Raw genomic sequence first — 24,323 nt, 5'->3', positions numbered from 1 at the left:
GCTAGTAGAATAGAAAGTAACGATATAAAGAACAGAGAGAAATTCTAGATAATAGCAGCAAGTACAGATGGTGACATTTCAAGGATGAGAGTCAGAAGATAACCACAGTCAGGCAAGAACATAACGGGAACTGGGGGAAAGGGCATGAACTACTCTGGACTGCGCTTGCTTAATAAGATAAATGAATATTGCAAAAACGGCCAGCATGACAAGATGTCTCATTTAAATGCACATGCGATGCATGATAGGGGAGGTGCCTTTGACGTTGGGTGGGCGTTCCACGACGTTCTCGTGGGAATCTGGGCTTTATGTTGTGATTGGAAGAAGCTCAATGGGGAGGAATGAGGATGTGATAATAATGAAAAGAAATGTATGAAGATAGAACACATCCCGATCCTCGGTGTGCCTCTAGGGGACATCAGAGGAGAGGCACCTATTCTGCAGAATATGAAATTAATAAAAACACTTCTTTGCCTGAATTTGTCTCAAGAGCGTTTGTGATTTTGAATCTCACAATAACTGAAAATGTCATTCAGTTCTCTTAATTTTTAAGAAAGTTATGGGCTTTTATGTAAATTGACTGTCCTCGATCACAACTTTTGTGTTAAGTCAATAGAAAAGCAATAGGGAACAAGATGCCAATTTCCAAGTAAGAAAATGACCTGCGTTAAAAACTTTTTTTAATACTGAAGATATGAAAGTGAAATAGGAATCAAATTAAAGTTATTTTATCCTTTAGCTGATGGAATAAATTACAGGCTTGATTTTTTTAATCTGAAAATTTTGTAACTGGGTAAGGGCTGGTTTGGGTGGAAACGGATGATTTAACCAGTGAGTTGCAAAGAGAAATGTCTCTGCAGAAAAGGGTGGAGATGAGAAGATGTGACAAGTAGTGCGATCCTGTTGTAGGTGGTGAAGACACACACACAGTCATTTTATTATATGAAAACATAGCGATGGACACTGAAAGTGTACTGAGTATTAACTGGAGATCCCACACACACAAACACACACATACGAGTCAGTCACACACAAGATCTTTGTTGCTTTGATGCTCGTTTATTAAGCTGATGAAACTGCAATGTTACAGTTCAATCACAATCACTAGAAGCACAGAACACATTGTGAGCTTTCCAAACCTTGGTGTAACAAACAATGTGAAATCAAGAGGGTAATACAGAGAGACACAGTAATAATTCCAATCAGCACAATCTAAATCAAGACAGGATCAGCCTCCACCCCAGGGACTTTCCCACAGTCCGTGTCTGCCCGTCACCACCACCCCGCGCCCCTGGCACTTTCTTGTCTACATATGTGTGTCAGAGAGATGGCACCAAATGCCCTGGACACTGCTCTGTACTGCTGCACCTTTTAACTGGGATGCCCAACTGTTCGAGACTCTTGTGTACTGACTTTGAAGACATTATCCTGTCAGGGAGATTGATGAGAAACTGGAAGAACACAGTGATTTGTCAATTTACCCAGATGTAAACAGCCCTTTATTCTAGAATCAACACAACTACATCTACTGCTGATCTTGTGGCGAGAGGAAAGATCACAAAGCAAGGTCATATTCAGTTAGAGGTTGGAAGACCAACACATTCTAAATTGAACAATCATTATTGTCTTGAATAATGACATCCCCCTTTGCTGTAAATCCTGTTGATCCCCAGTCAATGATGTTCCCTCCATCACTGTAACACCCCTGACTGATCAATGCAATCTCATTGGGTTTTAGAACACGATCCCACATATTAACATTAGTTATCTCTCCGACAAAAGACTGTCCTTTGTCAAAACCTCCGCCGACGTTGTCTTGGTCCTGACCTATAATAAACATACCAGCCTGTTTCACAGCCCAACCCTTTCCAGTAACCTTCCGTATACTGCGTCTCCCATTGACCCAGACTGTCATCTCACCCCCTTGAGACTCCCAGGTCACACATATGTGTTTCAGTAAAGCATTCATTTCTGGGATGAAAAATTTAGTTTGTAGGTTTTGCATTTCCACCCAGAAATCTGTTGTATTTTGTTGCCATAACAGTATTTCATTATTGTGAAAGCTTGTTGCGTAGGAGAACAACGCGTAATTGCGAGTCGTTTCAGAGGCTGCGCTGATGCAGACAGTGAAGGCGGTCAAACTGGAGAAATCAGATGCATCGAAACTGACGAAGCTGGTGTCTGTTTTGGTTGAGAATATCGCTGATTTTCCATGCAATCCTGTAAAATATGAAGAGTTAGATTGTGAAATCTCAGTTTCAGATTGTAACATTGTCGTCTGAGATGAAGCACAGGGCAACTAGTGAGCAGCTTTCTGCAAAATAAAGTTTTAATTAAACCTAATCGACAGAGTGGGAGGAGTTCCAGAAGTATGTTCACCAGAGGAACAAGCGCAAATAACTAAAGGCACAAATCCCAGACCTGGGGAAGTTTTAAAGATTGATTCCTGGTTTGCCAAAATACAACACATTTTGTCACCCGACCTGTAACCTCTTCTTATTCTCACAATCCTGAGAAAGAGAACTAGTCAGTTTACTTCTGAGTCACATGAGTGACTACGTGAAGAAGGGCCGTCCGTCTGCGTGCGCGTCATTATGTCTGAACGCAACGCGCGACGGACTGGCAGAGGCACTGCGTCCTCCCAGGCCGCTAGGATCGGCAGGTAAGGAAAGTTGAATCACTTATCTGCAATCTTTCGGGCTTGAAACTTTTTGTAGTTTCAGGGCCCAGATGTCGAGGAGACGGTCCGCGGGGAAGTCGGCTGCCGAAGACCGCAACATTTCCCAGTAGCGGGCAATGGTGTTTCCCGACATTTAGCGCCAGCAGCTGAACCGGCAGGAGACTTGTTGCAGGAGGAGAGCTCCGTTGGGGGTCCTGCAGTACAGGAAAATCCACCCGCAAGTCAAACAACCCATTAACTCAGAAGGGTCCGGGGAGGGAAAGGGATACTCTCCCTCAACGGAGAGTGTCTGAGGACGACTCTCCCACATAGGAGCAACATTTTGGCGAAGTTGCTCCAACAATGACCTACTCTAAGGAGAGAGCTGTGTCAGCCCGGGCCTACAGCAGGCAGTACTGGGAGCCTTGCATAATGGGGTAACCCAATGTCTTCCCCATTGGAGGGGGAAGTACATATGGAAGAAACCACTCTGAATCAGAGTACAAAAGCAGGGGGGGGGGGGGGGGGACCTTCCCAGGGACAAGCAGAAGAAAGGAAGTAAGTAAGTAACTTTTACTTATATAGCACTGTTTAAGTTAACTTGCACCAAAGAGCTTTACATAAAATAAATAATAAGCACAAAACAAAAGAAATACTTCTGCAATCATCCAGGTTCCACAGGGTGCTTCCCTGGATAGAGATCTAGAAAATGTCTCCTGCTCCGAGGAGAGGAGCATTCACGGTCAGTTTCAGTCTGACCCAAAACAAGAATCTCATTTAGGCCCACTGGAGGGGCCATGTCAGCGCAGGTATCCTCAGGGGCCTGCAGCAGCAACTGTTTTCAGGGCTACCTACAAATCTCACTCTCTATGGAGGGGAGTGCGAGTGATCAGTAGGTAACTGATCTCGAATTACAATACTATACAATACCATTTATTTGTCATTTGAACCTCACATAACGTTCAAACGAAATTTGGTTTTGAGATCAGTAGGTAACTGATCTCGAATTAAAGTATGAACATACTGAAGCACATGCATATGGCCTCAAGAGACAGCAGTTGGCAGAATATCCGCACAAATGCCGACAAGGGAACAGCGCTATCAGGGTGACTTTGGAGAAACCAGCCGCCGAATCCTCTCTTCAGGTAAGACCAGAAGAAGGAAGCAAATTCTGTCGGACCAATCAAGGTACCAACGACAAGCAAACTTCATCAGTAGGCGACAACACACCCCACACCTCCATAGGGGGTAAGCAGTTCACTGAAGCCGGTGGTAGCTTGAAAGTTGGGCACGGAAATATGATCAGAGTCGTCTTTCAAGGCAGACTCAGAATTATGGCCAGAATTGTCCAACAAGACAGGCTCAGTATGATAAGGTTTTCAGACCAAGACCCAAGCAGAGGTCAGGAGAAACATGGAATCCACACTTCCTACCAGTCCAACTCCCAATCAAGGTGAGAAAAGGAACCTGCATCAGGGGCCTTTGGGCTTACCACAAGACCACCGGTAGCCATGGAGGTAGGTGGGTCTGGGTTTACCGAAACAAGGGATTGTGGACCAGTTACATGTTGGTAATTTTACTCTTGTGTTTTTGTTCAAAATGACAATAACATGAATTCCAGATCTGGTTTTAAAAAACAGATAACAACATGTGATTATTTTTTACTGCACAACATACATAGGTTCCAAGCAGACTTGGAACTCGGACCGGAATTGTCTTCAAGGCAGGCCCAGTATTTTGGGCAGGATTGCCTTCCAGGACAGGTGACAGATGGAGGATGTCACTTCATCCAGGTTTAACTCATTTGTGCAGTACAGACTTTCAGAAACAGCTATTTTTTGTTATAGTCTAACTACTGTTTTATAGGAGCTTCCTATAAAATGCTCACATGGCATGCATCGACCTCAAAGATGCATACTATTCGGTGTCTATTCATTAAGAACAGGAGGTATTTGAAGTTTAATGGATGGCATGACTCTGCCAAATGGGTTGACATCAGCTCCTAGACTATTGACTAAACTACGGAAACCAATTCTGGGACTACAAAGGTCTCAAAACCACATAGTAATGGCATATTTGGAGGACATTTTCATTTTGGTGTCACCAAGAATTGGCAGAAGCATCAGTCAAGCAAACCAAAACCCTGTTTGAAAGAATTGGTTACCTCATCCATCCAGTTAAATCAAAATTGACACCTACAAGGGTAATTGATTACCTAGAATTAACTATCAAAAACAGTAAATATGTTGGTGACTTTGCCTAGGGGCAAACGACAATATTAATTAAGCCTGCAATGACCTGATAGTCAAATTCTAGCCATCTATCAGGCAAACAGCGAGTGTAATTGGCAAATAGTAGCTGTATTCCTAGCAGTACGGGCCTTTGCATTACCAGAACTTACAGTAAGCAAAGGAACGAACACTCAGATTACATGCAAGCCGAATTGGCAAACTATGGATTGCCAGCAGAGGCCATTGTTGAATAACTATGGTGGATAACGAATAGGAGACAGCTCAGGGAAATTTTGCTCGAAAGCCATCGAGGTTTCTTCAGACCTATGCAAATGGCTAAGGGTGGGGAGACACCAACACAGTCTAAAGCTGTGGGGGCAGATGGAATGAGCAGGAGTCTGTAATTCACCAACACATGGAATCAATTACCCAAAATTGTTGGGGGCACAATATGGACTCAAAGTTCTCTGTAGCGATATGCAACTGGTGCTTGTTCAAATTCAGATTGATAACACCACTGCGGTGGTATATATCCATTAATGAGGGTGGTGTAAAATCTGTATCTTACGACAGATTGTCGAACCTCATTTGGCACTGGTGTATCGAGAGGAATATTTGGGAAATCTACGAGGTCAAGTCAAGTCAAGTTTATTTGTCACATACACATACGAGATGTGCAGTGAAATGAAAGTGGCAATGCTCGCGGACTTTTGTGCAAAAGACATCAACAAAACAAATTATAAACACAATCATAACACACATATTCTTTTACATAATATATAAGGTAGATATAACACGGTGACAGATGCTGGATCACGAATGTTTAATAACAACACAGAATGGATGTTGAATCAGACAGTATTTAACAAAATAACTACACGATTTGGCATACCAGATGTTGATCCGTTTGCATCTAGACTAACCATTAGTTACCAAGATATGTGGCCTGCGAGCTGGATCCAGGAGCAAGGCAGAGGAGTTACAATGAGTGATTACGTGCCCACTGCTCCCACCCTCATACTATCAAGGACATATGGAAGTTCTAGTTTCTTCACAATCTTACTATTCTCAGGTCTTCTTTTTATCTGTGATTTAACACCGCTGCTTTGAAGATTGACGCGCACGCGGACGGACGGCCCTTCTTCATGTAATCGCTCATCGTAACTCCTCATAAAATCAAGATCAAACTTCAAACTGGTAAGTTCGCATTTAATCTTACTATTCGTCACCACCAGAAATAATTGGGCAAAGATTCCAGCACATGGAAATAGAACACATTTTAAGAGTTGGATACAAGAAACAAGATTCAAGTTTATTCAAAAGGTACAAAATGTTGAAATAACTCAGAAGGTCAGGGAGCATATGAAAAAAGTAAAAAAGTCCCTGGTGTGTGCAGTGTAGTGCTAATATGCAGAGATCTCTGGTCAGTGCGGACTCTGTGGGCTGAAGGGCCTGCTTCCGCACTGTATCTCTAAACAAAAGGGGAGACCTGCTGCCTCGGTACAGACTGGGAATGGCGTCCGGGCTCCTGCTGCCCTGCATGCTCCTCAGTCCCTCTATCCTCAGATGCACCATGACTGATGTTTGCACTCAACAAATCCTCACATCAGAACAAGTACTAACCTGCACTGTCAGTTCCTGACAGGTAAATGCACAGCACAAGCACAATTGGAATGAAGAGCTTCATCTGGTCTCCGACCTGTTGAAACAAAGAATCTCCAATTCATTTAATTTTACTTGAATCTATTGAAAATAAGAACCAGCAGCCAGTCCCGTGTTTCAGCAACACACAAGCAGCCCCTCTGGTACTCACTGTGTCTGTCTCCAACAAGCCGGTTTCACCACAGGTGGGTCCAATACTCTAGGCACAAGATGCTGCAATTTATATTCTGCTGAACCCAGTCACAGCCAATCGCAGGAAGGAACTGAGGGGGTGGAGCAAACTCTGCTGCCATTAATCTGCCACATCAATCAGCATCAGATAATGAGATCGAGGGTGTGGTGCGCGGCACGTTAACTCATCTTCCCAGGTGGTGATGAAGTTCACCTCTTCCACCTGATCACAGATAATTCCCCCGCTCCATCTGGGAGCCCATCCCAGCCTTTCCCTCCTACATTTGCCCCCTAGTTCCACTGTATCACTCCTGGGGTTAATCAGCAAGGATAGTCCAGGAGACCATCTCCTCCCTCCTGTCTCATGGACTTTGATCGGATCATCAGATGTCATAGTCCTCCAGTGACAGGTCACGTTTGCAGAGACTAAGTTGACTGTCCCTAGTTAGCCCATACTGTTTCAAATGCGAGTACCTGAATGCCATTCCATACCTGAATTTTGATCAACTGGTCTTTAAATTACCCCACATGTCAGATACGGACTTACCCAACAACAACTGCTCTCATTTTACTCTCCCTAGCTCCTGCCTAATATCGTAATTTGCCTCACTCCAATGTAATTCCTTCCTGCAAAGTTCAGCCTTGTCCCTATACAAAATAATGGTAAAACATATGGAGTTGTGAACACTACCCCCAAAATGCTTTTGCACTGTAACACCAGTCACCCTGCATCCTTACAAAAAGATGCAGAGGCTTTGCAGATGGTGCAGAAGAGGTTTTCTGGAAAGCCACCTGGATTCATGGGCATTAGCAATTGGAAGATGTTGGAACAACTTGGATTGTTTTCTCTGGAGCATCGGAGTTAGAGGGCAAAACTAATGCAACTAAATACAATTATGAGAAGCATAGATTCGGTGGACAGTCAGAACATTTTACCAAAGATGGAAATGTCAAAGACTAGAGGGCATGGCTTTAAGGTGAGAGTGGCAAAGTTTAAAGGAGATACGTGGGACACGTATTTAACACAGATAGTAGTGGGTGCCTTCAATGCACTGCCAGGAGCAGACACGAGAGTGGTGTTTAAGAGGGTTTAAGATGGGCAAGTGGATATGTAAGGAGTGGAGAGATATGAATCATAGGTCAAAAAAGTAGATTGGTTTAACTTAGCATTCTGTTCGGCATAGACATTGCGGGCTGTAGGGATTGTTCCTGCCCACTGTTCTATGTTCTGTGGGTGTGCGGAGACCATGGGGAAGTGCTAATGAAATGGATAATCTCTGGCAGTGAGATGTAAAGAAGGGGACATTAGAAGCTGATAGTTCAGCCAACAGAGCTGTCAAAGTGTGGATGAAGGAGCGTGAAGCCGTCACTGAAGCTGATTGCAAGACCACCGGAGTCGCTGTGTGCGATTGTATTGGCATTTCCCATGAGGAATATTCATGATTTACATTCGGTTGCTCCCAGAAATTAATTTTATTTTGAAATGCAGTAGGAAGTGATGGAAAGTCTTAAGTTGTTTGGAGAAGAAGCGTTCAAGTGCAGAAACAAGGAACTGCAGATGCTGGTTTACAATAGAAGACATAAAGTGCTAACTCAGCGTGTGACGCAGCATCTCGAGAATGTGGATAGGTGATGTTTTGGATTAGGACCCTTCTTGAGAAAGATTGTGGAGGGGGTGGGTTTGGAGATATCTGGATGAGAGGAGAAGGACATAGTCTGGGGAGGAGAGTTTTTGATCAGCAGATGGTTGGACAAACTTGTTTTATGTTCAACTCTGTTTTATCAGGAATATATTGGGTAGATAAGAAGTTTTTTTTGCAGCATGGCCTCTGCCAATTTTTATCTCCATTCGGATTTACTTTCAGCAGCGTCCCAGTATTATGGTGATCCACAAGGGTGAATGATTTTTTGTAGTTGGAAAAACCTCCCAGGAGGGAATAAATATTGATGTCCACCGCATTGAAACCTGTTAAAAGTGGCGATGTGTTTCCTTACGGGATGTTTTTCTCTCAGTAGTAATGAAGAGCACCGCAGCAATGTGCAAGCATCAGGGGAGGATGTGGGTGGGGTGAATGAAGGGATTTGCTTATGAGGCAAATCTCTGGAGTGTGCCTGCAGTGGTGTTTGACGATACGTGTCCTTTCTCAGCTCTTGTCCCTGCCCCCACCTTGTCCCATGAGGCTTCCAGCTCCTTTTCCAGGCTTCTAGTTTGGTCCCAGCCAGCACCCAAAGTTCTGGAGCTCCACACATGAAGACCTGGATCCATCTGCTCTTTGAATCAAGGTAACATCCTGGCGAATCTCTTCTGTACCCTTTCCAATGTAATGGCAACCTTTCTATAGCTGGGTAGGCAAAACTTTACATAGTATCCAAGTATGGTCTAACCAAGGGGGGGGGGGGAGAGGGGACGGGCCACCACCGCCTCCAAAGTCAGCCAGCTCCGCAATGGTAATTCCACAGGCTCTGCAATAGGAGCCCTCAAGGTCGATTCCAGTTGGAGGCCACCAGCTCCTTGATTCTAGCAACCTGGGACTAGCTGCAGTTCCCAGGTCGGCTCGCCTTCCCCAGGTCTGGCTGTAGCACCCAGGTCAGATCCGGCCCATGGGCCATATGTTGCCGTCCCTGCCCTAGATGTTAGTCCTCATTGTGTCCCCTCCATGTTTTAAAAGCGATTTCCCAATATTTGCACTATAGTTTTACAGCATACGATTCATCTGCTCTTTGAACCAATCACTCACCTTGCCTTATCATTTCTCTTTCCATGTTGCTGCCACTTTTCTTTCCCTGGTCTCTGAATGATGAGCCGACTACACAGCTGATGATCAAACAGCTTTTGCAAGACCACAATATGACATTCGCCACCTTTCCCTCATTGTCCCTCCTTGTGAGTTCTGCATGGGGGCAGGAAGCAACACCAAAGCAGTCATTCATGCACTCAATTTCCACCCAACATCGCTGAGTCCTTCCTTCACTCCATCTCCAGGTCAGAAAATCAGGATGCAGGTTGGCCGTAAACACACATCACATGCCCACACATTCCCAGATCTACATTGCCCCTATTTCCATTCTCCTCAGTAAACCAGTTGTGAATGTATACGACCAAATCACTGTTAATCCCATGCATATTAATCTTCTGGATCTGCTTACCATGGGGGTCATTATCAAATAGCTTACTAATATGCAAGTGGACAACATCCACTGCCCTATCCTCATTGATCACATTCATCACCTACTCAAAAAAATCAACAAAGTTTGTAAGACACTGCCATGCTTATTTAGCCCAGGTATCCCATTCTCCACCAAACAAAATTGTGGAAAAGTGCAAATTCATCAAGGCTCCCACCTCCTACATGATCTCAAACTGTACTTGCATATTAATTAACATTAGACTTTAGCCTTTACAGATACAGTGCGGAAACAGGGCCTTCAGCCCAATGAATCTGCGCCGACCAGTGGACACCCTGTATATTAACATTAATAGGGACATTTAAAATTTTACCAAAGCCAATAAACTTACAAACTTGTATGTCTTTGGAATGTCAGAGGCTGTCAGGCAATACGGTCGTCGTGCAGATGTGTACATTTATTTCTACATGCCCTGCGGTGAAAGGTTGCATATTGAGGGGTGACCACACTAAATACAGATCTGACTGAGTTAAGGCACATTATAACTATCATTCAATAACTTCACCAGAGGGACTGTAGTGGTTCCAGCCAGTTCACCACCACCTCGTCAAGGGCAATTAGTGATGTGCAATAAATGCTGGTTAATGCTGAAACATTAATAAAGGCATTTTAAAAAGAATGTGTTCCAGGTGATTGGCGAATGAGGATTCCTTCACTACGCAATGTTTTCAATATTAACAAAACGCCTGTAACTCTTCGCAAAAATCAACACTTCCCATCAGGAATATTCCATGATTTACATTCTGATGCACCCAGAAATGGATTTTATTTTGAAAATGCAAGTTGTAAGTTGTTTGGAGAAGATGCGTTCAAGTGCAGAAACAAGGAAATGCAGATGCTGTTTTTCAAAAGTGCTAACTCAGCGAGTGACGCAGCATCACGAGAATGTGGATAGGTGATGTTTTGGATCAGGATCAGGACCCTTTTTGAGAATGATTGTGGGGGGGTGGGGGTTGAGATATCTGGATGAGAGCAGAGGCAGGACATAGTCTGGGGAGGAGAGTTTTTGGGTAAGCAGATGGTTGGACAAACTACTTTTATAAGTTCAACTCTGTTTTATCAGGCATATATTGGGTAGATCGGAAGATTTTTTTGCAGCATGGTAAATGCTAAAGGGCATAGATTTAAGAGGAGGGGGAGTAATTTTACAGAACATATGTAGGGCACGTTTTTCATACACAGTGTGGTGGTGCATGGACTGTGCATCCAGGCAAGCAATGATGTACAATACCACTTACTTTAGTATCATTGGAACACATACTAATCATGCCCAGCATATTTGTATCTGAATCATTTATATAAACCACAAACAGCAATGGGCCCAGCTATGGTCCCTGATGTTTACCAATCGTCACTGGGCACCTGTCCGAAAAACTCATTGGCGTTGAGATTTGAATGTGGCTGCTTAGAGGATGTCCCACAGTGAGAGATCAAGAAAGAAGGGTCAACATTTCAGAAGAAGGGATTGTACATTCAGGGCAGAAACAAGCAGAACATTTTTTTTCTCCCAGAAGTTTAGTGTTGCTCTTTGCAATGCACCATCCCAGAGTAGTATAGAGCTGGAGATGGACTGTGATGCAGGGGTGTGTGGAGTCAGCGGGGAATTGGTGTTGAGGCCAGGATTGGAACAGCCATTATCTCAGAGCTGGCTAGCCTCTGCCGATTTTTATCTCCTTTCGGATTTACTTTCAGCAACGTCCCAGTATTATGGTGATCCACAAGGGTGAATGATTTTTTGGTGTTGGAAAAACCTCCCAGGAGGGAATAAATATTGATGTCCACCGCATTGAAACCTGTTAAAAGTGGCGATGTGTTTCCTTACGGGATGTTTTTCTCTCAGTAGTAATGATGAGCACCGCAGCAGTGTGCAAGCATCAGGGGAGGATGGGGGTGGGGTGAATGAAGGGATTTGCTAATGAGGCAAATCTCTGGAGTGTGCCTGCAGTGGTGTTTGACGATACGTGTCCTTTCTCAGCTCTTGTCCCTGCCCCCACCTTGTCCCATGAGGCTTCCAGCTCCTTTTCCAGGCTTCTAGTTTGGTCCCAGCCAGCACCCAAAGTTCTGGAGCTCCAGGCATGAAGACCTGGATCCATTTGCTCTTTGAATCAAGGTAACATCCTGGCGAATCTCTTCTGTACCCTTTCCAATGTAATGGCAACCTTCCTATAGCTGGGTAGGCAAAACTTTACATAGTATCCAAGTATGGTCTAACCAAGGGGGGGGGGGGGGGGGGGGGGGGGGAGAGGGGACGGGCCCACTACCGCCTCCTCCAAAGTCAGCCAGCTCCGCAATGGTAATTCCACAGGCTCTGCGATAGGAGCCCTCAAGGTCGATTCCAGTTGGAGGCCACCAGCTCCTTGATTCTAGCAACCTGGGACTAGCTGCAGTCCCCAGGTCGGCTCGCCTTCCCCAGGTCTGGCTGTAGCACCCAGGTCAGATCCGGCCCATGGGCCATATGTTGCCGTCCCTGCCCTAGATGTTAGTCCTCATTGTGTCCCCTCCATGTTTTAAAAGCGATTTCCCAATATTTGCACTATAGTTTTACAGCATACGATTCATCTGCTCTTTGAACCAATCACTCACCTTGCCTTATCATTTCTCTTTCCATGTTGCTGCCACTTTTCTTTCCCTGGTCTCTGAATGATGAGCCGACTACACAGCTGATGATCAAACAGCTTTTGCAAGACCACAATATGACATTCGCCACCTTTCCCTCATTGTCCCTCCTTGTGAGTTCTGCATGGGTGCAGGAAGCAACACCAAAGCAGTCATTCATGCACTCAATTTCCACCCAACATCGCTGAGTCCTTCCTTCACTCCATCTCCAGGTCAGAAAATCAGGATGCAGGTTGGCCGTAAACACACATCACATGCCCACACATTCCCAGATCTACATTGCCCCTATTTCCATTCTCCTCAGTAAACCAGTTGTGAATGTATACGACCAAATCACTGTTAATCCCATGCATATTAATCTTCTGGATCTGCTTACCATGGGGTCATTATCAAATAGCTTACTAATATGCAAGTGGACAACATCCACTGCCCTATCCTCATTGATCACATTCATCACCTACTCAAAAAAATCAACAAAGTTTGTAAGACACTGCCATGCTTATTTAGCCCAGGTATCCCATTCTCCACCAAACAAAATTGTAGAAAAGTGCAAATTCATCAAGGCTCCCACCTCCTTCTTGATCTCAAACTGTACTTGCATATTAATTAACATTAGACTTTAGCCTTTACAGATACAGTGCGGAAACAGGGCCTTCAGCCCAATGAATCTGCGCCGACCAGTGGACACCCTGTATATTAACATTAATAGGGACATTTAAAATTTTACCAAAGCCAATAAACTTACAAACTTGTATGTCTTTGGGATGTCAGAGACTGTCAGGAAATACGGTTGTCATGCAGATGTGTAGATTTATTTCTACATGCCCTGTGGTGAAAGGTTGCATATTGAGGGGTGACCACACTAAATACAGATCTGACTGAGTTAAGGCACATTATAACTATCATTCAATAACTTCACCAGAGGGACTGTAGTGGTTCCAGCCAGTTCACCACCACCTCGTCAAGGGCAATTAGTGATGTGCAATAAATGTTGGTTATGCCATTGATCCTCAGGGACTGACACATTAATAAAGGCATTTTAAAAAGAATGTGTTCCAGGTGATTGGTGAATGAGGATTCCTTCACTACGCAATGTTTTCAATATTAACAAAACGCCTGTAACTCTTCGCAAAAATCAACACTTCCCATCAGGAATATTCCATGATTTACATTCTGATGCACCCAGAAATTGATTTTATTTTGAAAATGCAAGTTGTAAGTTGTTTGGAGAAGATGCGTTCAAGTGCAGAAACAAGGAAATGCAGATGCTGTTTTTCAAAAGTGCTAACTCAGCGAGTGACGCAGCATCACGAGAATGTGGATAGGTGATGTTTTGGATCAGGATCAGGACCCTTTTTGAGAATGATTGTGGGGGGGTGGGGGTTGAGATATCTGGATGATAGCAGAGGCAGGACATAGTCTGGGGAGGAGAGTTTTTGGGTAAGCAGATGGTTGGACAAACTACTTTTATAAGTTCAACTCTGTTTTATCAGGCATATATTGGGTAGATCGGAAGATTTTTTTGCAGCATGGTAAATGCTAAAGGGCATAGATTTAAGAGGAGGGGGAGTAATTTTACAGAAGATATGTAGGGCACGTTTTTCATACACAGTGTGGTGGTGCATGGACTGTGCATCCAGGCAAGCAATGATGTACAATACCACTTACTTTAGTATCATTCGAACACATACTAATCATGCCCAGCATATTTGTATCTGAATCATTTATATAAACCACAAACAGCAATGGGCCCAGCTATGGTCCCTGATGTTTACCAATCGTCACTGGGCACCTGTCCGAAAAACTCATTGGCGTTGAGATTTGAATGTGGCTGCTTAGAGGATGTCCCACAGTGAGAGATCGAGAAAGAAGGGTCAACATTTCAGAAGAAGGGATTGTACATTCAGGGCAGAAACAAGGAGAACAGTTTTTTTCTCCCAGAAGTTTAGTGTTGCTCTTTGCAATGCACCATCCCAGAGTAGTATAGAGCTGGAGATGGACTGTGATGCAGGGGTGTGTGGAGTCAGCGGGGAATTGGTGTTGAGGCCAGGATTGGAACAGCCATTATCTCAGAGCTGGCTAGCCTCTGCCGATTTTTATCTCCTTTCGGATTTACTTTCAGCAACGTCCCAGTATTATGGTGATCCACAAGGGTGAATGATTTTTTGGTGTTGGAAAAACCTCCCAGGAGGGAATAAATATTGATGTCCACCGCATTGAAACCTGTTAAAAGTGGCGATGTGTTTCCTTACGGGATGTTTTTCTCTCAGTAGTAATGATGAGCACCGCAGCAGTGGGCAAGCATCAGGGGAGGATGGGGGGGGGGTGAATGAAGGGATTTGCTTATGAGGCAAATCTCTGGAGTGTGCCTGCAGTGGTGTTTGACGATACGTGTCCTTTCTCAGCTCTTGTCCCTGCCCCCACCTTGTCCCATGAGGCTTCCAGCTCCTTTTCCAGGCTTCTAGTTTGGTCCCAGCCAGCACCCAAAGTTCTGGAGCTCCAGGCATGAAGACCTGGATCCATTTGCTCTTTGAATCAAGGTAACATCCTGGCGAATCTCTTCTGTACCCTTTCCAATGTAATGGCAACCTTCCTATAGCTGGGTAGGCAAAACTTTACATAGTATCCAAGTATGGTCTAACCAAGGGGGGGGGGGGGGGGGGGGGGGGGGGAGAGGGGGGGAGAGGGGAGGCCACTACCGCCTCCTCCAAAGTCAGCCAGCTCCGCAATGGTAATTCCACAGGCTCTGCGATAGGAGCCCTCAAGGTCGATTCCAGTTGGAGGCCACCAGCTCCTTGATTCTAGCAACCTGGGACTAGCTGCAGTCCCCAGGTCGGCCCGCCTTCCCCAGGTCTGGCTGTAGCACCCAGGTCAGATCCGGCCCATGGGCCATATGTTGCCGTCCCTGCCCTAGATGTTAGTCCTCATTGTGTCCCCTCCATGTTTTAAAAGCGATTTCCCAATATTTGCACTATAGTTTTACAGCATACGATTCATCTGCTCTTTGAACCAATCACTCACCTTGCCTTATCATTTCTCTTTCCATGTTGCTGCCACTTTTCTTTCCCTGGTCTCTGAATGATGAGCCGACTACACAGCTGATGATCAAACAGCTTTTGCAAGACCACAATATGACATTCGCCACCTTTCCCTCATTGTCCCTCCTTGTGAGTTCTGCATGGGTGCAGGAAGCAACACCAAAGCAGTCATTCATGCACTCAATTCGCACCCAACATCGCTGAGTCCTTCCTTCACTCCATCTCCAGGTCAGAAAATCAGGATGCAGGTTGGCCGTAAACACACATCACATGCCCACACATTCCCAGATCTACATTGCCCCTATTTCCATTCTCCTCAGTAAACCAGTTGTGAATGTATACGACCAAATCACTGTTAATCCCATGCATATTAATCTTCTGGATCTGCTTACCATGGGGTCATTATCAAATAGCTTACTAATATGCAAGTGGACAACATCCACTGCCCTATCCTCATTGATCACATTCATCACCTACTCAAAAAAATCAACAAAGTTTGTAAGACACTGCCATGCTTATTTAGCCCAGGTATCCCATTCTCCACCAAACAAAATTGTGGAAAAGTGCAAATTCATCAAGGCTCCCACCTCCTACTTGATCTCAAACTGTACTTGCATATTAATTAACATTAGACTTTAGCCTTTACAGATACAGTGCGGAAACAGGGCCTTCAGCCCAATGAATCTGCGCCGACCAGTGGACACCCTGTATATTAACATTAATAGGGACATTTAAAATTTTACCAAAGCCAATAAACTTACAAACTTGTATGTCTTTGGAATGTCAGAGGCTGTCAGGCAATACGGTCGTCGTGCAGATGTGTAGATTTATTTCTACATGCCCTGCGGTGAAAGGTTGCATATTGAGGGGTGACCACACTAAATACAGATCTGACTGAGTTAAGGCACATTATAACTATCATTCAATAACTTCACCAGAGGGACTGTAGTGGTTCCAGCCAGTTCACCACCACCTCGTCAAGGGCAATTAGTGATGTGCAATAAATGCTGGTTATGTCATTGATCCTCAGGGACTGAAACATTAATAAAGGCATTTTAAAAAGAATGTGTTCCAGGTGATTGGCGAATGAGGATTCCTTCACTACGCAATGTTTTCAATATTAACAAAACGCCTGTAACTCTTCGCAAAAATCAACACTTCCCATCAGGAATATTCCATGATTTACATTCTGATGCACCCAGAAATGGATTTTATTTTGAAAATGCAAGTTGTAAGTTGTTTGGAGAAGATGCGTTCAAGTGCAGAAACAAGGAAATGCAGATGATGTATTTCAAAAGTGGTAACTCAGCGAGTGACGCAGCATCACGAGAATGTGGATAGGTGATGTTTTGGATCAGGATCAGGACCCTTTTTGAGAATGATTGTGGGGGGGGTGGGGGTTTGAGATATCTGGATGATAGCAGAGGCAGGACATAGTCTGGGGAGGAGAGTTTTTGGGTAAGCAGATGGTTGGACAAACTACTTTTATAAGTTCAACTCTGTTTTATCAGGCATATATTGGGTAGATCGGAAGATTTTTTTGCAGCATGGTAAATGCTAAAGGGCATAGATTTAAGAGTAGGGGGAGTAATTTTACAGAACATATGTAGGGCACGTTTTTCATACACAGTGTGGTGGTGCATGGACTGTGCATCCAGGCAAGCAATGATGTACAATACCACTTACTTTAGTATCATTGGAACACATACTAATCATGCCCAGCATATTTGTATCTGAATCATTTATATAAACCACAAACAGCAATGGGCCCAGCTATGGTCCCTGATGTTTACCAATCGTCACTGGGCACCTGTCCGAAAAACTCATTGGCGTTGAGATTTGAATGTGGCTGCTTAGAGGATGTCCCACAGTGAGAGATCAAGAAAGAAGGGTCAACATTTCAGAAGAAGGGATTGTACATTCAGGGCAGAAACAAGGAGAACAGTTTTTTTCTCCCAGAAGTTTAGTGTTGCTCTTTGCAATGCACCATCCCAGAGTAGTATAGAGCTGGAGATGGACTGTGATGCAGGGGTGTGTGGAGTCAGCGGGGAATTGGTGTTGAGGCCAGGATTGGAACAGCCATTATCTCAGAGCTGGCTAGCCTCTGCCGATTTTTATCTCCTTTCGGATTTACTTTCAGCAACGTCCCAGTATTATGGTGATCCACAAGGGTGAATGATTTTTTGGTGTTGGAAAAACCTCCCAGGAGGGAATAAATATTGATGTCCACCGCATTGAAACCTGTTAAAAGTGGCGATGTGTTTCCTTACGGGATGTTTTTCTCTCAGTAGTAATGATGAGCACCGCAGCAGTGTGCAAGCATCAGGGGAGGATGTGGGTGGGGTGAATGAAGGGATTTGCTTATGAGGCAAATCTCTGGAGTGTGCCTGCAGTGGTGTTTGACGATACGTGTCCTTTCTCAGCTCTTGTCCCTGCCCCCACCTTGTCCCATGAGGCTTCCAGCTCCTTTTCCAGGCTTCTAGTTTGGTCCCAGCCAGCACCCAAAGTTCTGGAGCTCCAGGCATGAAGACCTGGATCCATTTGCTCTTTGAATCAAGGTAACATCCTGGCGAATCTCTTCTGTACCCTTTCCAATGTAATGGCAACCTTCCTATAGCTGGGTAGGCAAAACTTTACATAGTATCCAAGTATGGTCTAACCAAGGGGGGGGGGGGGGGGGGGGGGGGGGGGGGGGGGGGGGGGGGGGGGGGGGGGGGGAGGGGACGGGGCCACTACCGCCTCCTCCAAAGTCAGCCAGCTCCGCAATGGTAATTCCACAGGCTCTGCGATAGGAGCCCTCAAGGTCGATTCCAGTTGGAGGCCACCAGCTCCTTGATTCTAGCAACCTGGGACTAGCTGCAGTCCCCAGGTCGGCCCGCCTTCCCCAGGTCTGGCTGTAGCACCCAGGTCAGATCCGGCCCATGGGCCATATGTTGCCGTCCCTGCCCTAGATGTTAGTCCTCATTGTGTCCCCTCCATGTTTTAAAAGCGATTTCCCAATATTTGCACTATAGTTTTACAGCATACGATTCATCTGCTCTTTGAACCAATCACTCACCTTGCCTTATCATTTCTCTTTCCATGTTGCTGCCACTTTTCTTTCCCTGGTCTCTGAATGATGAGCCGACTACACAGCTGATGATCAAACAGCTTTTGCAAGACCACAATATGACATTCGCCACCTTTCCCTCATTGTCCCTCCTTGTGAGTTCTGCATGGGTGCAGGAAGCAACACCAAAGCAGTCATTCATGCACTCAATTTCGCACCCAACATCGCTGAGTCCTTCCTTCACTCCATCTCCAGGTCAGAAAATCAGGATGCAGGTTGGCCGTAAAAACACATCACATGCCCACACATTCCCAGATCTACATTGCCCCTATTTCCATTCTCCTCAGTAAACCAGTTGTGAATGTATACGACCAAATCACTGTTAATCCCATGCATATTAATCTTCTGGATCTGCTTACCATGGGGTCATTATCAAATAGCTTACTAATATGCAAGTGGACAACATCCACTGCCCTATCCTCATTGATCACATTCATCACCTACTCAAAAAAATCAACAAAGTTTGTAAGACACTGCCATGCTTATTTAGCCCAGGTATCCCATTCTCACACCAAACAAAAATTGTGGAAAAGTGCAAATTCATCAAGGCTCCCACCTCCTACTTGATCTCAAACTGTACTTGCATATTAATTAACATTAGACTTTAGCCTTTACAGATACAGTGCGGAAACAGGGCCTTCAGCCCAATGAATCTGCGCCGACCAGTGGACACCCTGTATATTAACATTAATAGGGACATTTAAAATTTTACCAAAGCCAATAAACTTACAAACTTGTATGTCTTTGGAATGTCAGAGGCTGTCAGGCAATACGGTCGTCGTGCAGATGTGTAGATTTATTTCTACATGCCCTGCGGTGAAAGGTTGCATATTGAGGGGTGACCACACTAAATACAGATCTGACTGAGTTAAGGCACATTATAACTATCATTCAATAACTTCACCAGAGGGACTGTAGTGGTTCCAGCCAGTTCACCACCACCTCGTCAAGGGCAATTAGTGATGTGCAATAAATGCTGGTTATGTCATTGATCCTCAGGGACTGAAACATTAATAAAGGCATTTTAAAAAGAATGTGTTCCAGGTGATTGGCGAATGAGGATTCCTTCACTACGCAATGTTTTCAATATTAACAAAACGCCTGTAACTCTTCGCAAAAATCAACACTTCCCATCAGGAATATTCCATGATTTACATTCTGATGCACCCAGAAATGGATTTTATTTTGAAAATGCAAGTTGTAAGTTGTTTGGAGAAGATGCGTTCAAGTGCAGAAACAAGGAAATGCAGATGCTGTTTTTCAAAAGTGCTAACTCAGCGAGTGACGCAGCATCACGAGAATGTGGATAGGTGATGTTTTGGATCAGGATCAGGACCCTTTTTGAGAATGATTGTGGGGGGGTGGGGGTTGAGATATCTGGATGATAGCAGAGGCAGGACATAGTCTGGGGAGGAGAGTTTTTGGGTAAGCAGATGGTTGGACAAACTACTTTTATAAGTTCAACTCTGTTTTATCAGGCATATATTGGGTAGATCGGAAGATTTTTTTGCAGCATGGTAAATGCTAAAGGGCATAGATTTAAGAGGAGGGGGAGTAATTTTACAGAAGATATGTAGGGCACGTTTTTCATACACAGTGTGGTGGTGCATGGACTGTGCATCCAGGCAAGCAATGATGTACAATACCACTTACTTTAGTATCATTGGAACACATACTAATCATGCCCAGCATATTTGTATCTGAATCATTTATATAAACCACAAACAGCAATGGGCCCAGCTATGGTCCCTGATGTTTACCAATCGTCACTGGGCACCTGTCCGAAAAACTCATTGGCGTTGAGATTTGAATGTGGCTGCTTAGAGGATGTCCCACAGTGAGAGATCAAGAAAGAAGGGTCAACATTTCAGAAGAAGGGATTGTACATTCAGGGCAGAAACAAGCAGAACATTTTTTTTCTCCCAGAAGTTTAGTGTTGCTCTTTGCAATGCACCATCCCAGAGTAGTATAGAGCTGGAGATGGACTGTGATGCAGGGGTGTGTGGAGTCAGCGGGGAATTGGTGTTGAGGCCAGGATTGGAACAGCCATTATCTCAGAGCTGGCTAGCCTCTGCCGATTTTTATCTCCTTTCGGATTTACTTTCAGCAACGTCCCAGTATTATGGTGATCCACAAGGGTGAATGATTTTTTGGTGTTGGAAAAACCTCCCAGGAGGGAATAAATATTGATGTCCACCGCATTGAAACCTGTTAAAAGTGGCGATGTGTTTCCTTACGGGATGTTTTTCTCTCAGTAGTAATGATGAGCACCGCAGCAGTGTGCAAGCATCAGGGGAGGATGTGGGTGGGGTGAATGAAGGGATTTGCTTATGAGGCAAATCTCTGGAGTGTGCCTGCAGTGGTGTTTGACGATACGTGTCCTTTCTCAGCTCTTGTCCCTGCCCCCACCTTGTCCCATGAGGCTTCCAGCTCCTTTTCCAGGCTTCTAGTTTGGTCCCAGCCAGCACCCAAAGTTCTGGAGCTCCAGGCATGAAGACCTGGATCCATTTGCTCTTTGAATCAAGGTAACATCCTGGCGAATCTCTTCTGTACCCTTTCCAATGTAATGGCAACCTTCCTATAGCTGGGTAGGCAAAACTTTACATAGTATCCAAGTATTGTCTAACCAAGGGGGGGGGGGGGAGAGGGGAGAGGGGACGGGCCACTACCGCCTCCTCCAAAGTCAGCCAGCTCCGCAATGGTAATTCCACAGGCTCTGCGATAGGAGCCCTCAAGGTCATTTTCCAGTTGGAGGCCACCAGCTCCTTGATTCTAGCAACCTGGGACTAGCTGCAGTCCCCAGGTCGGCCCGCCTTCCCCAGGTCTGGCTGTAGCACCCAGGTCAGATCCGGCCCATGGGCCATATGTTGCCGTCCCTGCCCTAGATGTTAGTCCTCATTGTGTCCCCTCCATGTTTTAAAAGCGATTTCCCAATATTTGCACTATAGTTTTACAGCATACGATTCATCTGCTCTTTGAACCAATCACTCACCTTGCCTTATCATTTCTCTTTCCATGTTGCTGCCACTTTTCTTTCCCTGGTCTCTGAATGATGAGCCGACTACACAGCTGATGATCAAACAGCTTTTGCAAGACCACAATATGACATTCGCCACCTTTCCCTCATTGTCCCTCCTTGTGAGTTCTGCATGGGTGCAGGAAGCAACACCAAAGCAGTCATTCATGCACTCAATTCGCACCCAACATCGCTGAGTCCTTCCTTCACTCCATCTCCAGGTCAGAAAATCAGGATGCAGGTTGGCCGTAAACACACATCACATGCCCACACATTCCCAGATCTACATTGCCCCTATTTCCATTCTCCTCAGTAAACCAGTTGTGAATGTATACGACCAAATCACTGTTAATCCCATGCATATTAATCTTCTGGATCTGCTTACCATGGGGTCATTATCAAATAGCTTACTAATATGCAAGTGGACAACATCCACTGCCCTATCCTCATTGATCACATTCATCACCTACTCAAAAAAATCAACAAAGTTTGTAAGACACTGCCATGCTTATTTAGCCCAGGTATCCCATTCTCCACCAAACAAAATTGTGGAAAAGTGCAAATTCATCAAGGCTCCCACCTCCTACTTGATCTCAAACTGTACTTGCATATTAATTAACATTAGACTTTAGCCTTTACAGATACAGTGCGGAAACAGGGCCTTCAGCCCAATGAATCTGCGCCGACCAGTGGACACCCTGTATATTAACATTAATAGGGACATTTAAAATTTTACCAAAGCCAATAAACTTACAAACTTGTATGTCTTTGGAATGTCAGAGGCTGTCAGGCAATACGGTCGTCGTGCAGATGTGTAGATTTATTTCTACATGCCCTGCGGTGAAAGGTTGCATATTGAGGGGTGACCACACTAAATACAGATCTGACTGAGTTAAGGCACATTATAACTATCATTCAATAACTTCACCAGAGGGACTGTAGTGGTTCCAGCCAGTTCACCACCACCTCGTCAAGGGCAATTAGTGATGTGCAATAAATGTTGGTTATGTCATTGATCCTCAGGGACTGAAACATTAATAAAGGCATTTTAAAAAGAATGTGTTCCAGGTGATTGGCGAATGAGGATTCCTTCACTACGCAATGTTTTCAATATTAACAAAACGCCTGTAACTCTTCGCAAAAATCAACACTTCCCATCAGGAATATTCCATGATTTACATTCTGATGCACCCAGAAATGGATTTTATTTTGAAAATGCAAGTTGTAAGTTGTTTGGAGAAGATGCGTTCAAGTGCAGAAACAAGGAAATGCAGATGCTGTTTTTCAAAAGTGCTAACTCAGCGAGTGACGCAGCATCACGAGAATGTGGATAGGTGATGTTTTGGATCAGGATCAGGACCCTTTTTGAGAATGATTGTGGGGGGGTGGGGGTTGAGATATCTGGATGATAGCAGAGGCAGGACATAGTCTGGGGAGGAGAGTTTTTGGGTAAGCAGATGGTTGGACAAACTACTTTTATAAGTTCAACTCTGTTTTATCAGGCATATATTGGGTAGATCGGAAGATTTTTTTGCAGCATGGTAAATGCTAAAGGGCATAGATTTAAGAGGAGGGGGAGTAATTTTACAGAAGATATGTAGGGCACGTTTTTCATACACAGTGTGGTGGTGCATGGACTGTGCATCCAGGCAAGCAATGATGTACAATACCACTTACTTTAGTATCATTCGAACACATACTAATCATGCCCAGCATATTTGTATCTGAATCATTTATATAAACCACAAACAGCAATGGGCCCAGCTATGGTCCCTGATGTTTACCAATCGTCACTGGGCACCTGTCCGAAAAACTCATTGGCGTTGAGATTTGAATGTGGCTGCTTAGAGGATGTCCCACAGTGAGAGATCGAGAAAGAAGGGTCAACATTTCAGAAGAAGGGATTGTACATTCAGGGCAGAAACAAGGAGAACAGTTTTTTTCTCCCAGAAGTTTAGTGTTGCTCTTTGCAATGCACCATCCCAGAGTAGTATAGAGCTGGAGATGGACTGTGATGCAGGGGTGTGTGGAGTCAGCGGGGAATTGGTGTTGAGGCCAGGATTGGAACAGCCATTATCTCAGAGCTGGCTAGCCTCTGCCGATTTTTATCTCCTTTCGGATTTACTTTCAGCAACGTCCCAGTATTATGGTGATCCACAAGGGTGAATGATTTTTTGGTGTTGGAAAAACCTCCCAGGAGGGAATAAATATTGATGTCCACCGCATTGAAACCTGTTAAAAGTGGCGATGTGTTTCCTTACGGGATGTTTTTCTCTCAGTAGTAATGATGAGCACCGCAGCAGTGTGCAAGCATCAGGGGAGGATGTGGGTGGGGTGAATGAAGGGATTTGCTTATGAGGCAAATCTCTGGAGTGTGCCTGCAGTGGTGTTTGACGATACGTGTCCTTTCTCAGCTCTTGTCCCTGCCCCCACCTTGTCCCATGAGGCTTCCAGCTCCTTTTCCAGGCTTCTAGTTTGGTCCCAGCCAGCACCCAAAGTTCTGGAGCTCCAGGCATGAAGACCTGGATCCATTTGCTCTTTGAATCAAGGTAACATCCTGGCGAATCTCTTCTGTACCCTTTCCAATGTAATGGCAACCTTCCTATAGCTGGGTAGGCAAAACTTTACATAGTAT

At 44.7% G+C, this 24,323-nt stretch overlaps 1 protein-coding gene across 1 annotated transcript; it reads right to left on the bottom strand.

Annotated features, from left to right (window-relative positions):
* Positions 1 to 1,039: 1,039 nt before the first annotated feature.
* LOC129709646 (C-reactive protein-like) lies at positions 1,040 to 6,832 on the bottom strand. The gene is made up of 3 exons (XM_055656130.1): positions 6,704 to 6,832; positions 6,514 to 6,589; positions 1,040 to 2,220 (listed from the first exon to the last, which is right to left on the bottom strand). Exons 2-3 carry the CDS (start codon positions 6,575 to 6,577, stop codon positions 1,604 to 1,606), a joined length of 681 nt encoding a protein of 226 aa, XP_055512105.1. The 5' UTR covers positions 6,578 to 6,589; positions 6,704 to 6,832; the 3' UTR covers positions 1,040 to 1,603.
* Positions 6,833 to 24,323: the final 17,491 nt, after the last annotated feature.

This window comes from Leucoraja erinacea, chromosome 26 (genome assembly GCF_028641065.1).
Source record: "Leucoraja erinacea ecotype New England chromosome 26, Leri_hhj_1, whole genome shotgun sequence".
Taxonomy (NCBI): domain Eukaryota; kingdom Metazoa; phylum Chordata; class Chondrichthyes; order Rajiformes; family Rajidae; genus Leucoraja; species Leucoraja erinaceus.
This window is presented reverse-complemented; position numbering and strand designations above follow the sequence as displayed.